A 25,114-nucleotide genomic window follows, 5' to 3' on the forward strand; every position below is an offset into this window, starting at 1 on the left:
TCCCACCGGGAGGTAAGCCCAGGTTTAGGGGCTCTGCAGGCGCGCCCCCCCCCCCCACTGCCCCGCCCCCGCCGCACCCCCGCGGCTCTCAAGTCTAGCTGTTATTGGCCAAAAGTTTCCGCCCCCCTCAGGGAAGTTGGCTTTCCATTGGTCAGTTCCCAGTCACGTGACCTTCCTTTCTTGTATCTGTAAAGCCGGAGAGGCAGCAACAAGTTCAGCTGAAGACTGAAGCGAGAGCTGTGTCAGGTAATGCCCTAGCGGGGCAGGGGCAACAGAGATCCCCAGGAGAGGAAGGGTAGAGGAGAGGAAGGGTAGAACGTTGAAGGGTTGAGCTCCACCCAGGATCTATAGAGCTGTTTGTCACTTCTGGGCCGGGAGGGAGGGGGATCATGGGCGGCCGTTTCCAAAACAGGAACTTGCTCTGGGTCTCCCAGACAAGTTTTTGTAGCCCTGGGTGCTTTATTTTAGAGGTTTGGGGAAACAGCTCTTAGAGGGGTTGAAATTAGCTGGACGAAACTTCCCAGCTTTGAACAGAGTGGCAGAGCTCCCCCTTTAGCTGTCTTTTGGAAATAGCACAAGTCCCTGACAATCCTTACAGGATGTTTTTGTTGAATCTTGCCTGAAAAAAGGAGAGGGAGTAGTGAGGAGGGGGTGGAGGTGGGTGTTCTTCCAAGAAGTTGATGAGAAGAAAGAGATCTGAAAGCAGCAGGGAAGGGTGGGAATTAGACAGCAGAAAGAACTTCCTAATAAGGCAGTGAGATGCTGGCCTGGGGGGAACAGGGAGAACTTATGGGATCTTCAGTGAATCCAACCAAGAGAGAGGTACCAGCCAGGGTTTGGAACCCTGAGTGCAGAGGTTCCGGACTGTATTCTGTTTGGGTCTCAGAAGTGTTTGTCTTGTTGACCCAAATACCGTTTCTGGTTTCCATGGAGACAGTAGATCTGACATCACCCTGGTTGCCATAGTGCCTGCTTCTGGAGGACCTGAGCAGGCTGTACACAGCCAGGGGTAAACAGGGACTTCAGCCCAAGCTGCTGTCACTTCCTTCCTGCCGCCACCTGTTAAGAGTCACACGCAGCAACTGGGGATGGGGAGATGATGACAGAGTGGCGGGGGTGGGGCCTGAGACCAGAAGGCAGCACAGCGATGGTTCTGTGGATGCCTGTAGAAGCCGGCCGGGGGTGTCCTGCTGGACTGCGGTGTGGGGAAGTCACTGCAGCTGTTCTTCTCTCTCCTTGTGGGATGGGTGCCTGTCTCTGGGAGGCACTGTGTAGGGCTCCCACGGTGTGCCCCACTGAAGGGGGAGTGTAGTGGTTTCTCATAGTAGAGCTGCCGCGCTTCTACCCCAGCCTTACTTCCTTTCCCCAGGATTTCCTTTCAGGATCCTTTTCCACTTACCATCCTTCTAGCCCCTCAGCAAGCAGTCTTGTAAGCCTCTAAAGGATCACAGTCCAAGACCAGGGGCTTAGCTCATCTGCCCCTCAGCTTTATGCCAGGGCCTGGTTGCCAGCCTGGGGCCATAGTGTTGGTCACAGACGGAGGGGTAGGTCCTTCTCTTCTTGTCCTGCTTTGTGTCAGGCTTTTGAAGCTGGAATGATTTCCCACCCCTACTCCACCATGTCAGAGCAGATTAGCAGGGAATAGGGCCACAACCGTGGTTATTGTCCATGCTTTGCAAATGGTACAGTGCTTTCTGTATACATGAGAGTTGCCACAAATCCCTTTTCCTAGTCACCTTCAAGTGTCCTCAGGTGAAACGCTGGAGTTTGCTAAGAAGGGAAACGACCTAGAATGGAGAGTGACAAGGAAACTTTCTAAAGGTACATTCAGATGGATGTAAGCTGTGCCGTTGCTCTCGGCCCTGGCTGCACGTGAGAATCATTTGGCAGATTTTTCGGAGCCTGATCCTTGAACTCAGTTATATCAGAATCTTAGCTGATTGATTCCATCATGTTGCCAGTGAACAGGACCCCAAACTAGACCATACAAAGGACTTAACGGTGGGTGATGGGTTGGTGGGAGACTTGTGGCTGACGAAGGCCATCGGCTTTCCTCTTCCAGGCCCTGGGGGAGGAGGTGGGATTGTGAGGGAGCCTGGGGAGGGGAAGGGAGGGCCAGATTGTTCCTTAGTCTTCTCACTTGCTACTCATCCCTGGCAAGTCAAGTCAGCCAGTTTTCGGGCCTTCATTTTCCCTGACTATAACATGAGAGAGTTGGCCTGGATTTTTCCCAGAGCTTTTCCAGCCCTGTGCTTCTCTGACCTTTCAAGGTCAGTTCCATTTCCCAGTTTCCCAAGGGCTCTTTTGGTCCCTGGGAAAGGCAAACTTCACTGCAGCTCTTGGTACGTTCTGATTTGCAAGGCAAATACTGCCCAGAAGAATTCGGATTTTGGGATCAGAAGGACTGGAACCAGGCTGGTTCTGGAAGTGACTGCCCAGCCCTCACACTTGGAACCCAGCTGAGGCTTCTGTCTGCATCCCACCTCCCCCGAAGGGAGCTGGAGTCCCTAAGACAGCCTTTCTCTGCAGGTGGCAGCCTCAGCAGCTGCAGGGACCTCAGCAGTGATGGCCTCCTGCCCAGACTCGGACAATAGCTGGGTGCTTGCCGGCTCAGAGGTAGGAAGAGCAGGCCTGGGAACCATATGGAATGGGGGTTCTGGCCGGGCTGGGCTGCTTTTTGGGTCTGTCCCCCTTCCTTGCTCCTGATGATCACACGTGTCACCTCCTGCTGGTTGTGAGAGGAACTCCAGGGGCAGGGAGAATACGATCGGGCCCCAGGAGTCAGGAGTTGGGACTTGCACCGTGGCTTGAAAGAAGAGGATTGTTGGGGTAAGCTGTGAGAAGCAGGGGAGAAATTCTGGTGGGGAGACCAGCATTAGCAAAGGTCCTGAGGCAGCAGTAGATGAGCTGTGCTGGGGGAGACTGAGGAGGTCCGTTGGAAGAGGTGGAGACGTGGGCCAGACGGTGTTGAAATGAGGTTGGATCAGAGCCTGCGAGCCTCCGGAAGAGGCCTATAGGGTCTGGCTCAGGCATTCGGGCCGCCCCTTGATGGAAAATAGCGGGCAGGCTCTGAGCTGGAGGGGGTCAGGACCATCGCTGCTGTGGGCAAAGGGTGCAGCCACTATGTGGGCTGTGTGGGAACAGGGGGAGAGCGTTTTGAAGGTCCTGCAGTCCAGGTTGTAGTTGGTGGGATGAGAACCCAGTGCACTCCTGTGCCCCGAAGCCTCTGAGAAGGGGGCTGGCAGGATGGGGAATGGACTGGCTGGAGAGTTTGTCAAGGACTTGGTATGTTCATCCCACAGGGAGGGAGGTAGCTGAGGAGTTTGAGTTAGAGACGTCAGGTCTGAGTGGCCTTGAAGAAACTGATGGGGAGTGAGGGACCTGTCCTCAGTATGATGCTGGAGCAGGACCCATGGGCTGGGGCTGGCCCGCAGAGCGGACGACACCGCGCTCCCAGCGAGCCCTGGCTGCCTTGCAGACAGCTGGGGGACCTCGGACCAGCTGTTTCGCCTTGCTGTCCTCCCTTTAACGAGGAGGAGTTGTGTTTCCTTTAACGTAGGAGGGACTGGGAGAAAAAGGTGACTTGAAAATTGTAAAGAGGGACTTCCCTGGCGGTCCAGTGGTTAAGACTTTGCCTTCCAACTCAGGGGGTGCGGGTTAGATTCCTGTTCCAGAAGCTGAGATTCCCATGTGCCTTGGGGCCAAAAAACCAAAACATAAAACAGAAGCCATATTGTAACAAATTCAATAAAGACTTTTAAAATGGTACACATTAAAAAAATATTTTTTTAAAAAAAGAGTCTTGTAAAGAAACATATTAAGGTCAAGAATTATTCTTGGAAGTTTAGCGGGAGCCATGGATGGGATGAGCAGGCGGTGGGCCTGCTGAGGGGGCGTTTGCAGAAAAAGGAGAGGCTGAGGCTGTAGATGGCTGGACTGACAGGCTGGCTGTGGCTGGGGTGAGGTGGGCTTCCGTCAGCTCCTGGGAGAGGGGTGTGCAGGGAGCAGGAAAAGCCAGAAAAGTTTGGCAGATAGAGCAGGTGGCCCGTTGTGAGAACTGGGGGGAAGCCTGTGGGGGATGGGACTGTGATCCTTGGGCTCCAGGGGACTTTGTTCTCTTGCCAGTTACTGAGCTGGTCACCTGTGGGGAGGGAGACCCAGGCTGTAGCTGCTTCTCTGGGGAGGTGATGGTGGGCTGCCAGGTTTGTAGAGTGGTCCAGTGCCTTGGGCCAGTGGTCCTTTTTTTTTTTTTTTTAATTAGTTTAATGTCTGATTGAATAACTTTTTTTTTTTTTTTTCAACTCCATGTCCTCCCATTCACCATACAGACCAGGCAAAGTGCCTGCCCAGGCTGCATGTGGGGTGGGTTTACTCTGACTCCTCTTTCTATGCTGTCAGTATAAGAACACAGCCTGTAGTAAGTACCAGGAGGCTGAAGTTAATTCCTGTAAATATAGGATTCCTTTAAAAATAACATTTACTTTTTTTTTTTTTTTGGCTGTGCTGGGTCTTAGTTGTGGCATGCAGGATCTAGTTTCCAGACCAGGGATCAAACCTCGGCCCCCTGCATTGGGAATGCTGTCTTAGCCACTGGACTACCAGGAAAGTCCCCAGTGGTGCGTCTTCATTTCACAGAAACTTGGCCTCCAAAAGTTACTCAGAGCAGCAAGTGAAGTTAGGGAATGGCTGAACACTGTGTTGAGCGGAGAGGTCACAGTGCCAGCTGCCCCCTGGCCACTTTGGAGCAGCCACTGCTGAGTGTATTATGTATGTGTAAGGTGTGGGCTGGGCCCCCTGAGCACAGGCTGGTCTCGGGCACCCCGGAGAGCACCCCGTGCTCTTGGTTTCGTCCTGCTGTCCTTCCTCTAGAGCAGCCCTTCTGCTTGCACCCCTGCCCCCAGAGTCTGCCTGTGGAGACCTTGGGCCCTGAATCTGGGAGGGACCCAGAATCCGAGAGAGCTCCCCGGGCCCCTCGGAGCCCCTCCAGGGCAGCTGCTGAGGAATCGGCTGGGACCTTGGATGGAGGAGGTAACAGGGCCCTGCTGAGGGGGGCGGTGCAGCCACCTGTCCTCCATGTTCTGGGGTTTCCCAGTTTCCTCAGGGAGAGGGAGGCCAGTTGGTCTTATTCCCAGCATTGATCTCAGTTTTAAACCTTCCCTTATCCCATCCTGGCTTTCTCCTGTCCCTTCCTGCCTCGTCGCAGCCTGTGGGAGCCAGGGGGGCCGTGGTGTTTTTCCTGAGTCTTTTCTCCCTCCACAGAGACGGTGTCCCAGAGTGAGAGCTCCCAATCTGGGCCCATCCTGTCAGAGGAGGCTGAGGCCAAGGTGAGGACCTTCCTTGGGGGAAGGGCGGGAAGTGGGGAGGGCCAGGGGAAGTGGGAAGTGCTCACGGCTGTGTCTGCAGCAGGGTGTCCTGGAAGGTGAGGACCCTGGAGTGGAGCCCCCGGGCCCAGGAGACATAGAGGCCCAGAGAGACTTGGAAGAGACCCCTGAGGTGGTAGGCCTGAAACCGGACTCACAGGACCTGGAGGATCAGAGCACCTCTCGCAGCCTGCCTTCATCCCCCAAAACAGGTGAGAGTCCTCCTTGTTTCTCCTGTGACTATCCTTCTAGAAGGTGTTGGAGTGGGAATAGATAGACATCACTGCTGAGCACAGCTCTGGTCTAGGCCCTAGGACTTGGCAGCTTGAAGCCTTCCTTAAGCTGTATCACTGAATCTTCACCACCGTCACCCCTGGGGACACTCAGGCTTAAGTCACACAGCTGATAAGTGGCAGAGCCTAGGTCTGGTTAACTCTTTCCTCTCTACTGTGGGGCCTCCTCTATTACCTGCCTCTAGATTTGGCTCTCATTCCCTGAGTCCCTTCCACGAGTCAGCTCTGGGAAAGCAGGTTGGTTTCACGGCCTGTGTAAGAGGTGGACTAGACTGAGCCAGGGTGCAAGTCGGACTTGTGAGGGTGCAAAGGTGGTGTGATTAAGGTGCCCCCACAGGAAGCAGGGGAGGGGTTTAGTCAGGGGACAGGTCGAGGGGGAGGGGGCGGCAGGGACAGTTGGGGAAAAGTTTCATACCGGAGGGGACATTTGAGTGGAACCTTGAGCAGAGTGGACTTTTGGTAGGTAGGGTAGGAGGAAGACAACGTTGCAGGCCAGGGCTGCAGCATCAGCACAGGGCTGGGTTCCCCTGTCCTGTACCGAGGAGGCTACGTCCAAGGCTGGCGGCAGGAGTGTGTGAATGCATCTCTGTTGAGGGGTGACAGCGTGGAGGGGGAGGCGGGGTCCGGGGCCATTTAGGGGGCAACTGCAGTCAGATGAAGCTGAGGAAGACCTGAACTAAGGCAGATGCGAGGCATGTGCCACTGAGATGTTTAGGGGTCGTGTTGTCAAACTGCATGGGCGGCAAAGAGGGAGGGCTGAGGTTGGCTCCTGCAGCACTGGCGTCTTGCCCTGCATCGGGGGAGCGCCAGGAGAGAACCAGGTTGGAGGGCAGCATGTGGAGTGTTTGGTCCCCAGGGACAGCCAGGTGGAAGAGACCAAGAGGTGGTCAGACATCCAGGCCTGGAGCTCTAAGGAGGCCAGTCAGGAGTTTACGGATGAGGGACTCAATCTGCTCTAGGGGGAAGCCGGTGGGGTGGGTGAGACTGGGTGATTGTGTGTGCGGTGAGAAGGGCAGAAGAGCAGAAATGGTGCCAGGGAGACCTCTGCCTCTAGCACCGGGAGCAGCTAGGCATTGAAAAGAGACGCTGAGAGGGCATGGCCAGGTTTCGACAGAACCAGGGCAGGGGGCGCAGGTGGGAGCAGGAGGGTGCTTTTAGGATGAAAGTTGCTCTTGTATCTTGTATGTAGTAGAAAGGACTGGTCTCCAGACTGGGCAGGGGTGGTCACTGATGCCCAGGCACATGTGGGCAGGGTCTCCATGCTCTCCCTCTGTGATCAGAGCTGGGGGTCTCCTGTGTTTGCCTCTGGTTCCAGTCTGTCTGTCCCATCTCTCCAGTTGCCTTACTGCCCTGTCCCCCTCCCTTCCCCCAGCTTGGATCAGGGAGGAGGCCCACCACTCCAGCAGCGAGGAAGACACCGATGTGGATGTGGAGGGTCTGCGGAGACGGCGGGGCCGAGAGCCCGGCACTCCTCAGCCCGTGGCCACCCTGGGTGTGGAGGACCAGGTCCAGGGCGAGGGTGCAGGCGGGCAGCTGGGCATCTCCCTCAACATGTGTCTCCTCGGATCCCTGGTCCTGCTGGGCCTGGGGATCCTCCTCTTTGGTGAGTGGTCCCTCCCGTGCTGGCACTTTGAGGCTCTGCCCTGGCCCCTCTTGCAGCACTCTGACCCCATTCTGCCCCTGCCTCTGAGGGCCTGACCAGACTCCTCTGTCTCCATTTCAGGTGGTCTCTCAGAGTCTGAAAGTGGTGAGTGACGATGGGCCCTGACCGGTTTGTGTCTGTCCCCTTCCAGCCCTGAGGGAGGCTGATGGGGGCAGTTCTCTGGGTCAGCAATAGGGATGCTGGGGGCTGTACATTTTTTGCTCAGTTATAGGCCTTATGTCAGCTATTTGGGGTGACCCTTGACCTTTTACCTTGCTGGACCCCTCAGCCATAGGGCGAGGTCCAGGGCAGGACAGTGACTGTGTGTATGTGTTGGGGGCAGGCAGGGAGCGGGAGGAGGAGAGGGCTCTGTGTGCCTTGAGGCCAGCTTCAGGATTCCACTTTCCCACAGGGCCCCTGGAGGAAGTGGACCTGCAGGTCTTGCCAGATGTGGAGTCTGATACTGAGATGCTGGAGGCTGTGGGGGATGGGCAGGCATGTGTGACTGTCTCCATCTGCGTGAGGGGCCTGGTGGGGGCTGTCGGGGTCGAGGGGCTGGGCTGGGGTGACTGGCTCCTTTGCCCTTGTGTGTGTGTGTGTGTGTGGGTGTGTGTGTTAGTCACTCAGTCGTGTCTGACTCTTTGCAACCCCATGGACTGTGTAGCCCACTAGGCTCCTCTGTCCATGACATTCTTCAGGCAAAAATGCTGGAGTGAGTAGCCATTCCCTTCTCTTGGGGATCTTCCCGACCCAGGGATCAAACCTGGGTCTCCCACACTGCAGGCAGATTCTTTACTGACTGAGCCACCTTTGCCCTTAGGATGGACTGCAGCAGCTACAGACCTCAGAGCTCCTGGACAGCGTCCCCAGCCTGCAGAACATGGCCCTTCTGCTGGATAAGCTGGCCAAGGAGAACCAGGACATCCGACTACTGCAGGCCCAGCTGCAGGTGGGCACAAGCAGGATGGGGTGGGCTAGACACCCTCCCTAGGCCACGTGTCTCTCTGTCCAGTTTCCTCCCTGCAAAGAAGTTTCCTGTGTTCCCCCACATATGCTGACCCTCTCCCTTTCCCACTAGAGTCCAGTCGTCTTCCATGTTTTGTTCCCGTCCTGCATGCTAAGGGTTAGGCCAGGACTGGCATATCTGCTTCACGTGGCATGCCACCTCTGCTTGATTGGCATGGTCTACCTGGAGCCTTGTGTGGAGAAGGATTTGAAGAACATGCCAAGACTCAGTGGGAAAGAAGTGCTGTGATCAGTTAATAATATCTGTTTTGGGTACGGGAGGTGGAAATAGGGCAATGAGAGTCTTATCTTGGCTCTCTTTAGGTGAATTAAAGACGTGTGGGCTTATAAACAGACAGAGCTAAGGCCTGTGGTGGAATTTGGGGATCCCAGGGTCAGGTGAAGGGTGCAGATGGGGTGGGAGATGAGAACCAAATCCTCTGAGTCTCTCAGGCCATAAAGGCTATAACGGAATGGAATTAGGGTAGCAGGCACTGGAGCCATCCTTGACGACTCCCTGGGTCCTCTATCCCTACTCCCATTCCAGGCCCAGAAGGAAGAGCTTCAGAGCCTGATGCGTCAGCCCAAAGGGCTAGAAGAGGAGAATGCCCGGCTCCGAGGGGCCCTCCAGCAGGGTGAGGCCTCCCAGCGGGCCCTGGAGTCGGAGCTGCAGCAGCTGCGGGCCCAGCTTCAGGGACTGGAGGCTGACTGCGTCCAGGGTGCAGATGGGCTGTGTTTCCAGTGGGGCAGAGGCCCACAAGCTGGCCAGGGCACCAAGGAGCAAGGCCCCATGGGGCAGGAGCCAAGCCCTGGTTTCCTGGAGCAAAAGAAACAACTAGAGGCTGAGGCCCAGGCATTAAGGCAAGAGTTGGAGCGGCAGCGGCGGCTGCTGGGGTCTGTGCAGCAGGACCTGGAACGGAGCTTGAAGGAGGCAGGCCGAGGGGATCCAGCCCGGGCTGGCCTGGCTGAGTTGGGTCACAGGCTGGCCCAGAAGCTGCGGGGCCTGGAGGACTGGGGCCAGCACCCTGGGGTCCCTGCCAATGTCTCAGAGGCCTGGCATCAGAAGCCTCACTTCCAGAATTCCAGGGAGCCAAGTGGGAAGGAAAAGTGGTGGGATAGGCAAGGGGACTGGAAGACCGAGCACTGGAAACATAAGAAGGAGGCATCCGGCCGGGAGAAGAGCTGGCGGGGTGAGGAGGACAGGGAGCTGGCGGGGAGGCGGAAGGAGGGCAAGCCAAGGGTGGAGGAGTGGGCCAGCAAGAAGGATGGCAAGCAACAGCGCTCCAAGGAGCCCCCCAGGAAAAGTGGGCGCCCCCACCCCTCTGGAGAGAGGCAGAAACACCCTCGGTGGAAGGAAGGGGTTAAAGACAGGCATGACCCCCTGCCACTCTGGGCAGAGCTGTCCAGGCACAAGTACCAGGCACCCCAGGGCTGCTCAGGTGTGCACGAGTGTGCCCGGCAGGAGGGCCTGGCCTTCTTTGGCATAGAGCTAGCCCCCGTGCGGCAACAGGAGCTGGCCTCTCTGCTGAGGACGTACCTGGCGCGGCTGCCCTGGGCTGGGCCTCTGACTGAGGAGCTGCCCCTCTCTCCCGCTTACTTTGGCGAGGATGGCATCTTCCGCCACGACCGCCTCCGCTTCCGCGACTTTGTAGACGCCTTGGAGGACCAGCTGGAGGAGGTGGCGGTGAGACAAACAGGTGATGACGACGTGGTGGACGACTTTGAGGATTTCATCTTCAGCCACTTCTTTGGAGACAAAGCATTGAAGAAGAGGTGGGCAGCTGTGGGGGAGCTGGGTCAGTGGGACAGAGCAGAGGGCAGGAGGTGATGGTGGGGCGGGGTGTCTGTGTGTGTGTGAAGGGCCCTGAGTTGCCATTGTTCAGTTTGAGGTTTTGTCCCTTGAGGGCAGAAAGCTGAGCCTGAGCTCAGCCCAGAGTGGTCCTGGGGAGTCCCCTTTGGGGCTAGAGTTTTTTCCCTCCCAAGTTGCCCTGTGCTGTCCATACCTGTGTGGTCTGGGGGGTAAGAGAGGTTGCTTCCTGTCTCCCCAGCTGGGGCCTTGTCCTGGGACACCAGGTCTGGCCACACTCCCCTCCCCCCAGTCTGATGGATGGTGGCTGCCCGTGTCACCTGCCTTAGGGGGAACAGGGTCCCCTGTTAGGGGGGCCCCCCTTCTCATCACATGACATTGTTCTTTAAAGGCCTCTTCCTGCCTCCACTCCCTGCCCCCCCACAGGTCTGGGAAGAAGGACAAACATTTGCAGAACAGAGTTGTGGGGCCCAGGGAGGAGCACAGCCCCCACCGCCGGGGCTGAGGCCCCGCGTTGTCTGTCCCCTGGGAACCGTTAAGCTGCCACCTCCCTCGGCTTCGTTGGTGTCATTGGATGTCCTTCACAGAGCAGCCTGGAGATCACCCAGCCCTGCACTGACACCACTTCTGCCACAAAAAGGCTTTAGCTGGAGCTGCTGTGCTGTCTATGCAAATGAATGCAAATTCTTAGGGCCGCGACCCTTGCAGCCGGATTGTGAAGGGGGGATGGGAGAGAGGCCTGTTTTTTAGGAGGGTTGGGTGGGGGTAAGAGGTATGGGGCAATTCAGATTCTAAAGCCAGAGTGCTTGTGTGTGTGTGTGTGTGTGTGTGTGTCTGTGTGTGTGTCTGTGTCTGTAGGGTGGGATATAAGGTATGGGGGCAATTCAGATTCTAAAGCCAGAGAACTTTGTGTGTGTGTGTGTGTGTGTCTGTCTGTCTGTCTGTCTGTCTGTAGGGGGACCCAGAGTGGGCCCCTTGGCTGCACACACTGACCCATGCACCCTGGGATTCGATTCGCCCGGCTGGCTCCCGGCTGGCTGGAGGCCCAGCATGAAGGCTTTCCCTGGGGTTTTGTTAGATTTGGAAGGAGCTATCCCTAGAGAATCGAAGTCCCCCTTTTAGCCCTGCTCCTCACGTGGCCTCACCTCTGCTTGTGAACTGTAGAGTCAGATTCCAATAAAATTCTGTAGGAGCTGTGACGCTGGGTGGGGGCTCTGTCGCTTAGGGCTGTTTCTAATAAGCACAGGGGAAGCCCACACCCACCACCTCATACTGGTACTCACCTTCTCCTCTCCCCGTCACCTCACCCTCCCCGCAAACCTCAGGCCCTCTGGGCTGGAACTCCCCATTTTGCTCACAGCTGTCTTGGCTGCATCCCTGGGAGATGTAGAAATATGCAGGTGGGTTTTGGGCTCAAATCCAGGTTGAGTGATTTTGGACAAATTAATCCCTGGGAACCTTGGGTTTCTAATCCCCAAAAAGGGAGATTGAAGGGCTGGGGACTCTTCCAGCAGGATTGTAAATAAATCAATGTAAACAAAATCTGTGTCCAATAGTTGGCGCTCAGAAGTGATTTCACTCCCTTTAGAGTGTGGAGGAGGGGCTCCCCACCCCCACCTCACAGCGCGGCTTCTGCGTGGCGGGGAGGGTGAGGGAACCACTAGGTGGCGCCCCGGCTCCACATTTGCTCCAGACCTCACCTACCTCACCACTTAGTGCCCCAAATCTTGGACCCCAGTCCCACTGGCTTGGGCCATTCTCTGGCTACTTCTCCCAGGAAGAACCAGATTCCCCCAGGCTTCTCTTTAGAAAGTCCTTCCTGACTGGGCTTCTTGCTTGGCCTGGAAATCCCCGTAGGGGGACGGAATGAATGTGTGACTTCAGGCCAGGTCCAAGGTGCATGTTAGTAGAGCTGAGGTGTATTAGTCCCTCAGTCACGTCCGACTCTTTGTGACCCCATAGACTGTAACCCTCCAGGCTCCTCTTGTCCATGGGATTTTCCAGGCAAGAATACTAGAGTGGGTTGCCATTTCCTTCTCCAGGGGATCTTCCCAACCCAGGATTGAACCCGGGTTTCCCGCATTGGAGGCAGACTCTTTACTGTCTGAGCCACCAGGGAAGCCCAGGGGTCTGCCCAAAAGAGGACTGTGATTGATAACAAGTGCTTCTGTAACACTGCAACTGATGGGTTGCTCACTGTTAAAGGACTTTAAGGGTGCTGCTACTGCTGCTAAGTCACGTCAGTCGTGTCTGACTCTGTGCGACCCCATAGACGGCAGCCCACCAGGCTCCCCCGTCCCTGGGATTCTCCAGGCAAGAACACTGGAGTGGGTTGCCATTTCCTTCTCCAATGCATGAAAGTGAAAAGTGCAAGTGAAGTCCCTCAGTCGTGTCCGACTCTTAGCGACCCCATGGACTGCAGCCTCCCAGGCTTCTCCGTCCATGGGATTGTCCAGGCAAGAGTACTGGAGTGGGGTGCCATTGCCTTCTCCGTTAAGGGTACTAGCTTATTTTATTCATGTATGGATGTGAGTTGGACTATTCAGAAAGCTGAGTGCCGAAGAATCGATGCTTTTGAACTGTGGTGTTGGAGAAGACTCTTGAGAGTCCCTTGGACTGCAAGGAGATCCACCAGCCAATCCTAAAGGAAATCAGTCCTGAATACTCATTGGAAGGACTGATGCTGAAGCTGAAACTCCAATACTTTGGCCACCTGATGCGAAGAACCGACTCATTGGAAAAGACCCTGATGCTGGGAAAGATTGAAGGTGGGAGGAGAAGGGGACCACAGAGGATGAGATGGTTGGATGGCATCACTGACTCAATGGACATGAGTTTGGGCTCCCGGAGTTAGTGATGGACAGGGAAGCCTGGATACAGCAGTCCATGGGGTTGCAAAGAGTCAGACATGACTGAGTGAATGAACTGAACTGAATTCTAATAGGATGGGGTGAGGCAGGGTGGGGATGGAACAAGGTCCACTCATTCAGCAAACATTTACACTCTATTGTGTACCAGAAGCACACACTCTGTACTGAGAATACAGAGGCGTGTTAAGGAGTTTATAGTCCAGTGGAGCCCACTTTCTGCAGCATGAGGGATTGCAGTTAGACCTAAGGAAGAACTTCCTAATAGGCATAGGCAGAGAGTCGATGAAAGGGGGCTTTAGGAAAGGAGTCTTCTAGAGTGGGGGTCGGGAGGAGCAAGTACAGTCTTGTCTGGGGACCAGGGTCTGGATTTGGTATCCTGGCTCTGTGGACCATCATCCACCTGAGGAAGCCTGGTTCACATTGCTTGCCTTCTGCAGGTGTTCAGAACTTACACGTCCTGGAGAGGGAGGCAGGCTAGGAAGGGAGGGGACACAAACTGGCCCCCTGGGTTCCCAGAGGGTGTGGGCTGCGTGGGGCTTCTCAGTTTCGTTTCTAGGGCCCATTTCCTTCGTTTGCATAACGAACTCTCAAGGAGGCTAGGAAGTTCCCCCAAGCCCCCTCCTCTTTCTGAGCCACTCAGGAAGTGATATGCTGAGCTGGAGGTTTCTGAAACTGCTGAATCAGGAAGAAAAGGCCACCAACCCAGGGGGTAGGTTGGGGAGGGGCCAGGACACCAGGGACATTGGCCATTCTGCTTAGCCTCTCTCAGGTGTCCCCCGTCAGTGATCCGCCTGCCCATTGTAGGTCATATGCCACTCTGTCCCACCCACGCCCCTATAGCAGTGCTGGTAAAGAGGGGGGACTCCGAGCCTCAGATCATAGGGTGCTCGCTGGTCATAGACACAGCATGTGGAGACGAGCCAAGGGAGGCTGGAGCTGCAGGGACAGAGCTCCCTCCTTCCCACAGGGCCGGGGGCATCTTTGACCATGCAGGAGGGTAGACCCACTGGACTCTGCCACATGACCTTGCTTGGCCCCCAGGGTCTGGCCTGGGCCCTTCCAGTTTAAGCATGTGGTATTTTAAGCCCTTGGCTTTTCTGCCCTTTCCTCTGGGAACTCCCCCAGCTAAATGCTCAGCTCCGGGGTGTCTTGGGGGAATCACTAGAGTCGGGGGTGGCCCTCCTTGGCTTTCCCCTCTCAAGTGGAAAAATTCTGCTTCCTTTGACCGGCCCCCAGCTTTATTTCCCTGCAGTCCCCCAACCTGCCATTCCTCCTCCCACCCCGGCCCCTCATTCATCAGCCTCACCTCCTTTCCTGCCCTCAGCACCACTTTCTCTCATCATGCCTCGTCCAGCCCTAACCTCCTCCAGGATCCTCCCCATCTCTTCCTGCTTCCCTGGGTCCTCCAGGCCCCAGTTTCACCCCTGCCTTTTACTCCCACCCATGCTGGGGAGTGGGGGGACGGGGTGGTGGTCACCTTCAAGCCTGCCCCACCCTATAAGCTCCTTGAAGGCCAGAGGCCTGTGTTCCTTTGGAGGACCACTTCCAGCCCCCCCTGGACAGATGCTGGATTGGCAGGCTGTTGCCATGGGAACCTCCAGGGCTACCTGGTGCAGGGACATCTCCTTCTCTCATCTCTTCTGGGTCATAGGTACTCCTGGTCCCTCCATACTTCACCTGCTTACAGAGGGTCTGGCAGGAATCTGCAGGTGGGGGGTGTGTGTGGGTTATTGGCCTAAACCCAGACCATCAGATCCCTCTTTGCTGCTCTCACCAGCCAGTGGTCAGAGCCATAGAAACCCCTTAATACTAATTCTCGGGGATTGTCCGAGTTCCCTATCCCTCCCCTGTGGGCCCTCCCTCAAGGTTGCTGCCCATCCCTTTGGTAGCCCTTGGCTTCTGGAATAGGCCCTGCCCATATAGAACCAAAGCGGACCCCTTCCCTGCTCACCTGGTCTTTATCCGGGGCCAGGTGGAATCCCAGCCCGGGTCTCTTCTAACTAGACCGGTGGCCTGGGAAAACTTTCAGTCTCCGGTCTCTACAACTGCCTGCCTGCGGGCCTTCCTGCTTTAGGGCTCAGCTTTCTCATCACTGAAGTGAGCCTGTAGATCCCCCTCAGGGGTTGTTGTGATGATGGAATGAATCATCCAAAGGCAAAGGAACAGGCTTTTCAAACTGTAGAGTGCTGTCAAAAGTTTTAGTTATTTTTATTTTACTTAGCCTCTAAAGGGGAAGTTGAGGCCTCTGTGACCTACTGATATGGGAGCAGAGGGTGTTGGTTCCCAGACCATGTAGTAGGAGCTGACAGGGAAAAGATGCCAGCTAGCACTCAAGACCCAACACCATGCTATGTGCTGGGGGGACCACAGTCTTTGCCCCTGAGGCTAACCAAATTAGTTTAATACCAAGCAGAGAGGGTTTTTTTTTTTAATTATAGTTTATTTTTTTAACATTTTAATCAAAAATATTTATTTTTAATTGATTGATGATTGCTTTACAATATTGGTTTGGTATCTGTCATACATCAACATGGATTAACCATAGGTGTACCTATGTCCTCTCCCTCTTGAACCTCCCTCCCACCTCCCATCCCTCTAGATTATTATGGAGCCCCAGTTGGAATTCCCTGAGTCATACAGCAAACTCCCATTGACTATCTATTTACATATGTGAGTGTAATACCAAGCAGAGTTTTAAAAGTACTCTCTTACCGGTGCCAGAAAGGTGAAGAGGAAGGAGGGGGTGGTGTTTTTTTGGGGGGTGCTGTGCTATGTGACATGTGGGATCTTAGTTCCCTGACCAGGAATTGAACCTTCATTCCCTGCAGTGGAAGCATGGAGTCTTAACCACTGACCACCAGGGAAGTCCCAGGAAGGGGTGGCCTTTGAGCTGGACCTTGAAGATAATAAGGATGGATGATGGGGAGGGGATTTCAGACTAGGCAGAGGTGAGGCCTTAGGGGAGGGTGGAACAGCCCTGTGGTCAGATGGTGTTAAGTTCACAGTCCTGCAAGGGAGCAAGTTCTCCCTTAGGGCTGCTTGCAAGTCTAAGGGGGAGCTTCATTATAGGAAATGGGGAGAGGTGTGAGGGGCAGGGGGATGAAAAAGGAAGACACACGGGTGCAGGGCAGCTGGCAGGCGGAAGGGTGAAATAGAAAGATGAAATCAGAGGTAGTTAGGAGGTGTCAGCCAGCAACTCAGGAGGGAGAATGATGATGCAGGCCTGATTTACAGCAGGGAATCAGAATGGCCTGGCCTTGGATGCAACAAGGACAAGGGAGAGGGAGGAGTCAAGGACACACTGAGCTTCCCAGCCTTGTGACAGTTGGATGATGGCATCCTCACATGATACCAGGAAAGGAGGAAAGGCTGGAACTGGTTTTGTAGGGGGTGGGGTGGAGTGAGGTGTGTGCAGTGGGGATGGAGGGGGCTGGGGACGGGGGAGGGGGAGCTGGTGGCCTTGATTGTTTATGACGTGGGACAGGGATAAAGCCAGTCTTCCAGCAGGTCACCCTTCTGCTCCACCAAGTTGTATGCACCTACCTCCCAGTCCTTGCCTCCCTCCTACCCCCTGCCCACCCCCGAATTCCTTTCCAGGGCAGGGCCCCTTTGGAGAATTTCTTACCAGTCAGTACACGTACCTTTACTGGGCCTGAGGGGAGGCACCCAGCAGAGGGGAGTACGTCCACTGAGGTCACCACTGAGCCCTTCTCTGCAAAGTGAAAGGTCATCCTGCAGGGCCCACGGGCAGAAGCCTGAAGCCATGACCTGTGGAGAGGGAGGGAAGTGTCAGACCGCCCCCTCGGGAAGCTCAACCACCTGTGGGCCAAACGGACCTGCCAGAAATGCTTGCGTATCTGGAATGCGGCCTTGGGCCCTTGGGGAGGCAGCTTTCTTTGTAGGGGTGGCCCAGTGCAGGAACCTTGGCGTGAGAAACAGGCCGCCCCTCTCATCTCCATGGGCCATGGACTTTCAGAGCCCTCCTCTGCCTTTTATCTCACGAGAAGTAGACCTTAAAGGAAGAGAGACCATGAATCTCTCTTTTTTATACAGACGAAGAACTGAGAGGGAGGGAGGAGCCGACTTGCCTAAGGTCCTATGATAGCTGGACAGTGACAGTGGAGGAAGACTGGCCCCCAAGAAGCCCTTAGGACGCCAGTGGAAATTTGAAATGTCCGGTACCACTGCTTTCCCATCTGTGGGTCCTTTTTGGGCTTCCCCAGTGGCTCAGTGGTAAAGAATCCACCTGCAACTCAATCCTTGAGTTGGGAAGATCCCTTGGAGGAGGGCATGGCCACACACTCCAGTATTCTTGCCTGGAGAATCCCACGGACAGAGGAGCACCCGGCGGGCTGCAGTCCACAGGGCTGCAAAGTGTTGGACACGACTGAAGTGACTGAGCATGCATGCACGCACTCTGGGTCCCTTTAGCTGGCTCCTCCTCCCTGGGCCTGTGTGCCCCTGACTTCAGCTACCTGGCCCTGGAGGCATTTCCTCTCTGCTCCCAGCTGCTTACCTGATTGGCCCCAGCATGTGGGTAGGAGAAGGCCAATCCTGGAAGGACCATCATGAGCACTGGTCCCACCTCTTTTGTTGTTCAGAGGTGGAAACTGAGGCCCAGAGAGGGAAGTGACTTGTCCAAGGTCACAAAGCCTGCTAGGGACAGAATGGAGACCAGAGCCCAGGGCTGCTGACTCCGAAGAGTCCCCTGTTCCTCCTGCCTGAACAAGAGTCCCCTGTTCCTCCTACCTCTGCTCCTCTCTCTGGTTCTTCACCCTTGGAATTTAGGCTCTGAGGTGAGGTCTGGAGGAGCGGCTTGCTGCAAGACAAGTCTTCCTCTGCTGCTGCTGAGCAGTGACTTCTGCAGCGATGCCTGCAGGGGTGGCCACAGGGGGGCAGCAGCGGGAGAGACAGGAGGCTGGCCAAGGATGGGCTGGGAGGGAGAGAGGGGACCCCTGGAGGTGCCCTGGAACCAGAACAACTGAATGTGGGGTTATGAGGTCTCAGCCTTGAGGATACCCACAAATGGCCTTCTAGCCTCAAGAGTAAATCCGGGCTCCCCAATTCTTTGCGTAAGAGCTCCCGTTAATATGCTCATTCATTTATTCATCAGTCACTTATGGAGCACTCATACCCTGGGCCTGGCCCTGGGCTGTTACTTGATATTCTTTCCAAGAGCCTGGTGAGTGTTCAATCTCCTTTTGAAAAGAAATATCAAACTTTATCACTAACATTGTTAAATAACAGTCCCCAAAAGGGAAAGGTAGAGGGGGGAGGGATAAACTAGAAGTTTGGGAGTAACATACACACCACTATATATAAAATAGGTAACCAATAAGGACCTATTGTATAGTTAGGGAACTCTACTCAATATTCCATAATAACTTATGCAGGAAAAAGAATCTGAAAAAGAATAGATACTTATACATGTGTAACTGAATAACTTGGCTGTACACTGGAAACTAATAAAAACATTGTAAATTAACTACAATATATAATTTAAAAAAAGAAAAGAAACATTGGCCTTTTACACTAAGATTGTTAAATGACAGATGAAGTCTACAAATCACTAATCATTTTGCCTGCCCCATGGATCTCAGTTCCTCAGCCAGGGATTGAACCTGGGCCACTGCAGTGAAAGCCTGGAATTCTAACCACTATGCCAGCAGGAACTCCCCTCAATTGCTCTTTTGTAGTCTGTCCCTCAGCTCCAAGGTTTACATTCACCACAAAACAACCTAATGGAAAAACAAAATCATGCCTCAAAATCACAAACCTTGGTTTAAAAAAAAAAACAAAACTCAGACTTCCGTAGTGGTCTAGTGGTTAGGAACCCACCTGCCAATGCAGGGGACATGGGTTCGATCTCTGATCTGGGAAGATTCCACGCGCTCCGGAGCAACTGAGCCTGTTTGCCACAGCTACTAAACCCACGCTCTAGAGACTTCGAGCCACAACAAGAGAAGCCACTTCAAGGAGAAACCCGTGCACTGCAACTAGAGAGTAGGCCCTGCTCGTGGTAACAGAGGAAGCCTGAGCACTGCAGCGAAGCCCCAGTGCAACAACAAAAAAGACCCCAAACAAACTACCCGCTGCAGAAACCAAAACAAAACTCTGTTCTTTTATTGTGTTCAGTATTTAGATGTAGCCACCATCCTTGAGAACATTAGTTACATTTTTGGAGAGTATTTCTTTTGAAGATGGGAGGATCCTTGCTTTGCCTACATTATTATTATTTTAATTTTTAACATGTATCAGAATTTTATTCTTTTTTCCCTAAGCCAACTATCTGTTTCATAGATTTTATGATTTTTTAAAAGCTTAAAAAAACTGGAGTATAATTGCTTCACACAATATTGCGTTAGTTTCTGCTGCACAACGAAGTGAATCAGCTACATGTATTCATGTATTCCCTCCCTCCTGAACCTCACATGCCACCCCCATCCCACCCCTCTAGGTCATCACGGAGCAGCAACCTGAGCTCCCTGTTTCACACAGCAGCTTCCCCCTAGCTATCTATGCTGCATACTGTAGTGTATACCTTGGAGAAGGCAATGGCAACCCACTCCAGTGTTCTTGCCTGGAGAATCCCAGGGATGGGGGAGCCTCGTGGGCTGCCGTCTATGGGGTTGCACAGAGTTGGACACGACTGAAGCGACTTAGCAGCAGCAGCAGCAGTGTATACATGTCAGTTCTACTCCTGAGATTCGTCTCACCCTCCTCTTCCCTCCTTAGAATTTTATCCATTTTAAAGGCTGAATAATATTCCACTGTAAGTATATATCACATATTCATTCATCTGTTTGGGGTTTTCTTTGGTTGCTGTTTGTTTGTTTTTTGGCTTCACCAAGAGGGGTATAGGATTTTAATTCCTTGACCGGGGATCAAACCTGGGCCCCAGCTGTGAGAGTGCCAATTCCTAACCACTGGACCACCAGGGAATTCCCTCATTCACTCATTCATTTGTTGATGGACATTTGAATTGTTTTCAGCTTTTGATGACTGCGACTAGTGCTGATAGGAATGTGAATTTTATATCTGTTTGAGACCTATGTTCAAATCTGTTGGATACATACCCAAAAGTGGAATTGCTCATCATATGGTCATTCTGTCTCTTACTTTTTACATAGTGCTTTGCCTATATTACGGATATGGTAAGAATATGAAGTTAAAAGTATTTACAGTCTATAGCAGATGCTCTTTGAATGCTAGAAGCATGTCTTTTTATATATTAATATACAGATTGCTCAGATTTTATCTTGGCTGTACAATATTCATTGAATTGTGCCTCAGTTTTCTTAGCCATAAAACTGAAGGTAAAATCTCTACCTTATAGTGATGGAAATAATTTGTGGACCAGCAACTGAACAGGAGACTCCAACTCTCCACTGGTCTGCTGGAGGGGGTGAACTGTTCAGTGGAGGGCTGGATGACCCTCTGGGAATTCTTTAGGCGAGCAACCTCTCACCTCCAGGGACAACTTTGGCTTGCGGCATTTCTTAAAGCTGGAGAACCTACAAAGTCAGAGCTGGGTTCATCCTCACCGGGTTCTTAAAAATTTGGGGGGAAGGGGTTCACGAGAGGAGTGGGACCCTAAGTGTCAGATTCTTCAGTTGTTTTTTACTTTTTTTAGACTTTCCCTTTTTAAAATTGTATTTATTTATTTGTTTTGGCTGCACTGGGTCTTTGGCATGGTGCTCTGGCTTTCTCTAGGTGCAGTGCCCAGGGGCTTCTCTTGTGGCACACGGGCTCAGTAGGGCATGCTTAGTTGCCCCATGGCATGGGAGATCTTAATTTCCCTGACCAGTGATCAACCCTGAGTTGCTTGCATTGCAAAGCAGATTCTTAACCCCTGGACCAACAGGGAAGGCCCTCCAGTTGTTTTTAAGTTGTTTTGCCCCTTCTCTCTGGTGTGGGATCCCAGGGTTGGGGGCAATGTATGATAATCTTTTTGGTAAATGAGCAAATGGGCAAATCTCTTAGTTATAATGAGCCTTATTAAGTCAGGATAGTATTGTTTATATCACATGATTGAGGTCTGACACACAGTAAACACTCAATTGTTGTTCAGTCACTCAGTCGTGTCCAACCCTTTGTGACCCCATGGACTGCGGCACGCCAGGCTTCCCTGTTCCTCACTATTTCCTGGAGTTTGCTCAAAGTCATGTCTGTTGAGTTTATGATGCCATCCAACCATCTCATCCTCTGTTGCCTCCTTCTCCTGCTCTCAATCTTTCCCAGCATCAGGGTCTTTTCCAATGAGTCAGGTGTTTGCATCAGATGCTCACTAGATATTAATTATTAGCTGTCCGAGGGGAGAGAAGTGAGTGAATTGACAGTTATGGTGTAGTGTAAGGTGCTATGCAGGGGAGCTGTGCTGTGCTTAGTTGCTCAGTCGTGTCCGACTCTTTGTGACCCCATGGACTGTGGCCCACCAGGCTCCTCTGTCCATAGGGATTCTCCAGGCAAGAATACTGGAGTGGGTTGCCATGCCCTCCTCCACAGGACCTTCCCAACCCAGGGAGCGAACCCAGGTCTCCCGGATTACAGGTGGATTCTTTACTGTCTGAGCCACAGAGCACAGGGTATATCAGGAGCATAGAAAACAGATACGTGTAAATCAGATGGGATAGGGGGTCAGGGACGGCTCATTGGAAGCGGCAAGACAGCTAAGTGTTGAAGTACAAGTTGGAGTCTATTTCATGACAAAAAGATGGGAAGAGTGTCAGGCAGAGGGAATAACATTTATTAATATAAGGATGCATAGAGACATTTCCAGCTTATAGCAGAGCATCCTGCAAATGCTAATTTATATAAATTTTCTCTCTCTGATTCTGGAATGAAGGCTCTCATGCTCCATTTTTAAGCTGTCTTGAAATTGCCTGTCTCCCATGAGGATAAATGCTGTTTGAGAAAAGGCTCTGTTTGGTTTACTGTTGTGTCTCTAGCAGTTCCTGGCATGTTTTAGAACTTTAATACACATTGAATGAATGCATAGACATCTTTCCCAACAGCTTCGCATAGACTGAGACTTCCCCTCCTTTCTTTCCCTGTTGTACTATTTTCTTACAACCCCCGGGGACTTCCCTAGTGGTCCAGTAGCTAAGACTCCATGCTCCGAACACAGTGGGTGCAAGTTCAATCTCTCCTCAGGGAACTAGATCCCACATGCTGTAACTAAGACCGGGTGGAGCAAAATAAATAAATGAATAAGGATTGAAAAAAACAATCCAAACAAAACAAAGAAGCCCATCCCATTCTGTCCTGGATCTGCTAGGCTCCACTGCCCCTGAAATTGTGGCCATCAAACACACGAAGACTGATTCACGAGTCACATCTACACTGACCACGCCAGCAGAGGGGAAGGCTTGGGTCAGTTGGACAATGACCATGGGAGAACAAACTGGAACCAGAGCACGGAGCTGAAGCAAGGGTAACTCGTGGTGTTGCTGAGCCAGGACGGTATCTGGTTCCACTGCGGGACAGGCTCACCCTGGAGGAGCAGACCTTGGTACCCCCTGCTCAGGACCCCCTCTGCCTGGGCAAGGTTGGAGGGGAACTGACAAGCCCAACTCTTCCCTCTTCTAGACTCTGCAGAGCTGTAAGAGCCACTCCCCTGCAGGAGAGTTATCCTGTTTCTGAGTGTGTTAAAACAGTGAGCAGGTGACCTTCAAACAGGCCTTCCTTCCAAGCTTTGGGTCAGTGAGGCAAACTTCTCTTTGTTTATTATTATTAAAAATTTTTATTTTAATTTGGCTGCAAAAGGCAATGTCAAAGAATGCTCAAACTACCGCACAATTGCACTCATCTCACACACTAGTAAAGTAATGCTCAAAATTCTCCAAGCTAGGCTTCAGCAGTACGTGAACTGTGAACTTCCAGATGTTCAAGCTGGTTTTAGAAAAGGCAGAGGAACCAGAGATCAAATTGTCAACATCCGCTGGATCATCAAAAAAGCAAGAGAGTTCCAGAAAAACATCTATTTTTGCTTTATTGACGATGCCAAAGCCTTTGACTGTGTGGATCACAATAAACTGTGGAAAATTATGAAAGAGATGGGAATACCAGACCACCTGACCTGCCTCTTGAGAAACCTATATGCAGGTCAGGAAGCAACAGTTAGAACTGGACATGGAACAACAGACTGGTTCCAAATAGGAAAGGGAGTACGTCAAGGCTGTATATTGTCACCCTGCTTATTTAACTTACATGCAGATTACATCATGAGAAATGCTGGGCTGGAAGAAGCACAAGCTGGAATCAAGATTGCTGGGAGAAATATCAATAACCTCAGATATGCAGATGACACCACCCTTATGGCAGAAAGTGAAGAGGAACTAAAAAGCCTCTTGATGAAAGTGAAAGAAGAGAGTGAAAAAGTTGGCTTAAAGCCCAACATTCAGAAAACGAAGATCATGGCATCCGGTCCCATCACTTCATGGGAAATAGATGGGGAAACAGTGGAAATAGTGTCAGACTTTATTTTTCTGGGCTCCAAAATCACTGTAGATGGTGACTGCAGCCATGAAATTAAAAGACACTTACTCCTTGGAAGAAAACTTATGACCAACCTAGATAGCATATTTAAAAGCAGAGACATTACTTTGCCAACAAAGGTCCGTCTAGTCAAGGCTATGGTTTTCCCAGGGGTCATGTATGGATGTGAGAGTTGGATTGTGAAGAAGGCTGAGCGCCGAAGAATTGATGCTTTTGAACTGTGGTGTTGGAGAAGACTCTTGAGAGTCCCTTGGACTGCAAGGAGATCCAACCAGTCCATTCTGAAGGAGATCAGCCCTGGGATTTCTTTGGAAGGTATGATGCTAAAACTGAAACTCCAGTACTTTGGCCACCTCATGCAAAGAGCTGACTCATTGGAAAAGACTCTGATGCTGGGAGGGACTGGGGGCAGGAGGAGAAGGGGACGACAGAGGATGAGATGGCTGGATGGCATCACCGACTCGATGGACGTGAGTCTCAGTGAACTCCGGGAGCTGGTGATGGACAGGGAGGCCTGGCGTGCTGCGATTGATGGGGTCGCAAAGAGTTGGGACACGACTGATCGACTGAACTGAACTGAACTGAACTGAGGTTTTAGCTGTTGTTGTGGAGTCGCTCAGTCGTGTCTGACTCTTTGCAACCCCATAGACTAATAGCCCACCAGGCTCCTCTGGGTTGGGAAGATCCCCTGGAGAAGGGAATGGCAACCCACTCCAGTCTTCTAGCCTGGAGAATTCCATGGACAGAGGGAAGTCCCAAACCTCTCTTTAAAGTGTCCACTCCTTTAGTGAGAGGCGACTCGCAGAGGTTCCTGTGTTCCTGGGCTCTGGAGCACTCTTCTGTTTCTGAGGCCAGCACTGGCTTCCTCAGGCATCACCTTCGGAACCCTCATCAGGAGGCAGTGTCACCTAGAGTCTCTGGCTTCAATCTCAGTCCCCAGGAACTCTGGCCACTCCCTTCTGGTCTCTGCTCCTGTCAGACACTCCTATTCCTTTGCTCTTTCCTGCCTCACCCTTGGCAGCAGCCTGGCCTTTAGCCCAGCTTGTTCTACCCTAAAAATAGTGTAGTCCTGTACAGATTAGGAAAGCTTTCTACACATATTCACGTATTCCACGTTCCCTCTGGTTGTTGAAGGAAGGAGGAGCAGATGTTACATAATGTGAAGAGTTTCATGGGCTCTGGGAGGGAAGCACTCCTTTGGGGAGCACATGGGCAAGTGACCTTGGAGGGTAGGGTGAATGGGTGTGGGGATTTGCAGGTTGAATGGTTTCTGGTGATGACAAGGCCCAGGGTGTGCCCATGAGAGCTGGTATCCTGAGGAGGAGAGGAAGAAAAAGCCTTTGGATGTCCGAGGCCAAGGCTTTGAGCTGTTGGGGTGTTGGATGGGCTGACCAAGAATGATGATGGGAAGCCAGTGGAAAAGAAGACAGGGAGCCAATGGCTGAGAATCAGGATGTGAGAATGATCACCAGCATTGGTGGTTGTCAACAAGAAGGAGGGGAAGAGGGCAGTTCAGGCAGCTGGTATGAGTCTTAGAGGAGCCACAGTTTTCTAAGAAGCAGGGGAGGAATGGCCCGGAAGCTGAAATGGAGCGGGAGGAAAGCCACAGACACCGAGTTTACAGATGCTTAGCTCTGAGG

At 52.8% G+C, this 25,114-nt stretch overlaps 1 protein-coding gene and 1 non-coding gene across 4 annotated transcripts; one reads left to right on the plus strand and one right to left on the minus strand.

Annotated features, from left to right (window-relative positions):
• Positions 1 to 179: 179 nt before the first annotated feature.
• On the plus strand, positions 180 to 11,649 carry PBXIP1 (PBX homeobox interacting protein 1). 3 transcript variants are annotated; one of them, XM_055584112.1, is made up of 11 exons: positions 180 to 246; positions 2,530 to 2,616; positions 4,902 to 5,028; positions 5,260 to 5,324; positions 5,404 to 5,572; positions 7,026 to 7,256; positions 7,377 to 7,400; positions 7,708 to 7,790; positions 8,116 to 8,244; positions 8,848 to 10,073; positions 10,534 to 11,649. In XM_055584112.1, the coding sequence occupies exons 2-11, from the start codon at positions 2,566 to 2,568 to the stop codon at positions 10,610 to 10,612; spliced, it is 2,184 nt and encodes a 727-aa protein (XP_055440087.1). In that variant the 5' UTR covers positions 180 to 246; positions 2,530 to 2,565; the 3' UTR covers positions 10,613 to 11,649. The 3 variants fall into 3 exon arrangements, with proteins under 3 accessions (XP_055440087.1, XP_055440089.1, XP_055440088.1); XM_055584114.1 differs by having other exon boundaries at positions 5,407 to 5,572; XM_055584113.1 differs by lacking the exon at positions 180 to 246 and adding an exon at positions 672 to 2,001.
• On the minus strand, positions 4,304 to 4,434 carry LOC129656701 (small nucleolar RNA SNORA51). The gene has a single exon (XR_008716491.1). It is a non-coding gene; the product is annotated as a small nucleolar RNA SNORA51 (small nucleolar RNA).
• Positions 11,650 to 25,114: the final 13,465 nt, after the last annotated feature.

The sequence above is a fragment of the Bubalus kerabau genome, chromosome 6 (assembly GCF_029407905.1).
Source record: "Bubalus kerabau isolate K-KA32 ecotype Philippines breed swamp buffalo chromosome 6, PCC_UOA_SB_1v2, whole genome shotgun sequence".
Classification (NCBI taxonomy): Eukaryota; Metazoa; Chordata; class Mammalia; order Artiodactyla; family Bovidae; genus Bubalus; species Bubalus kerabau.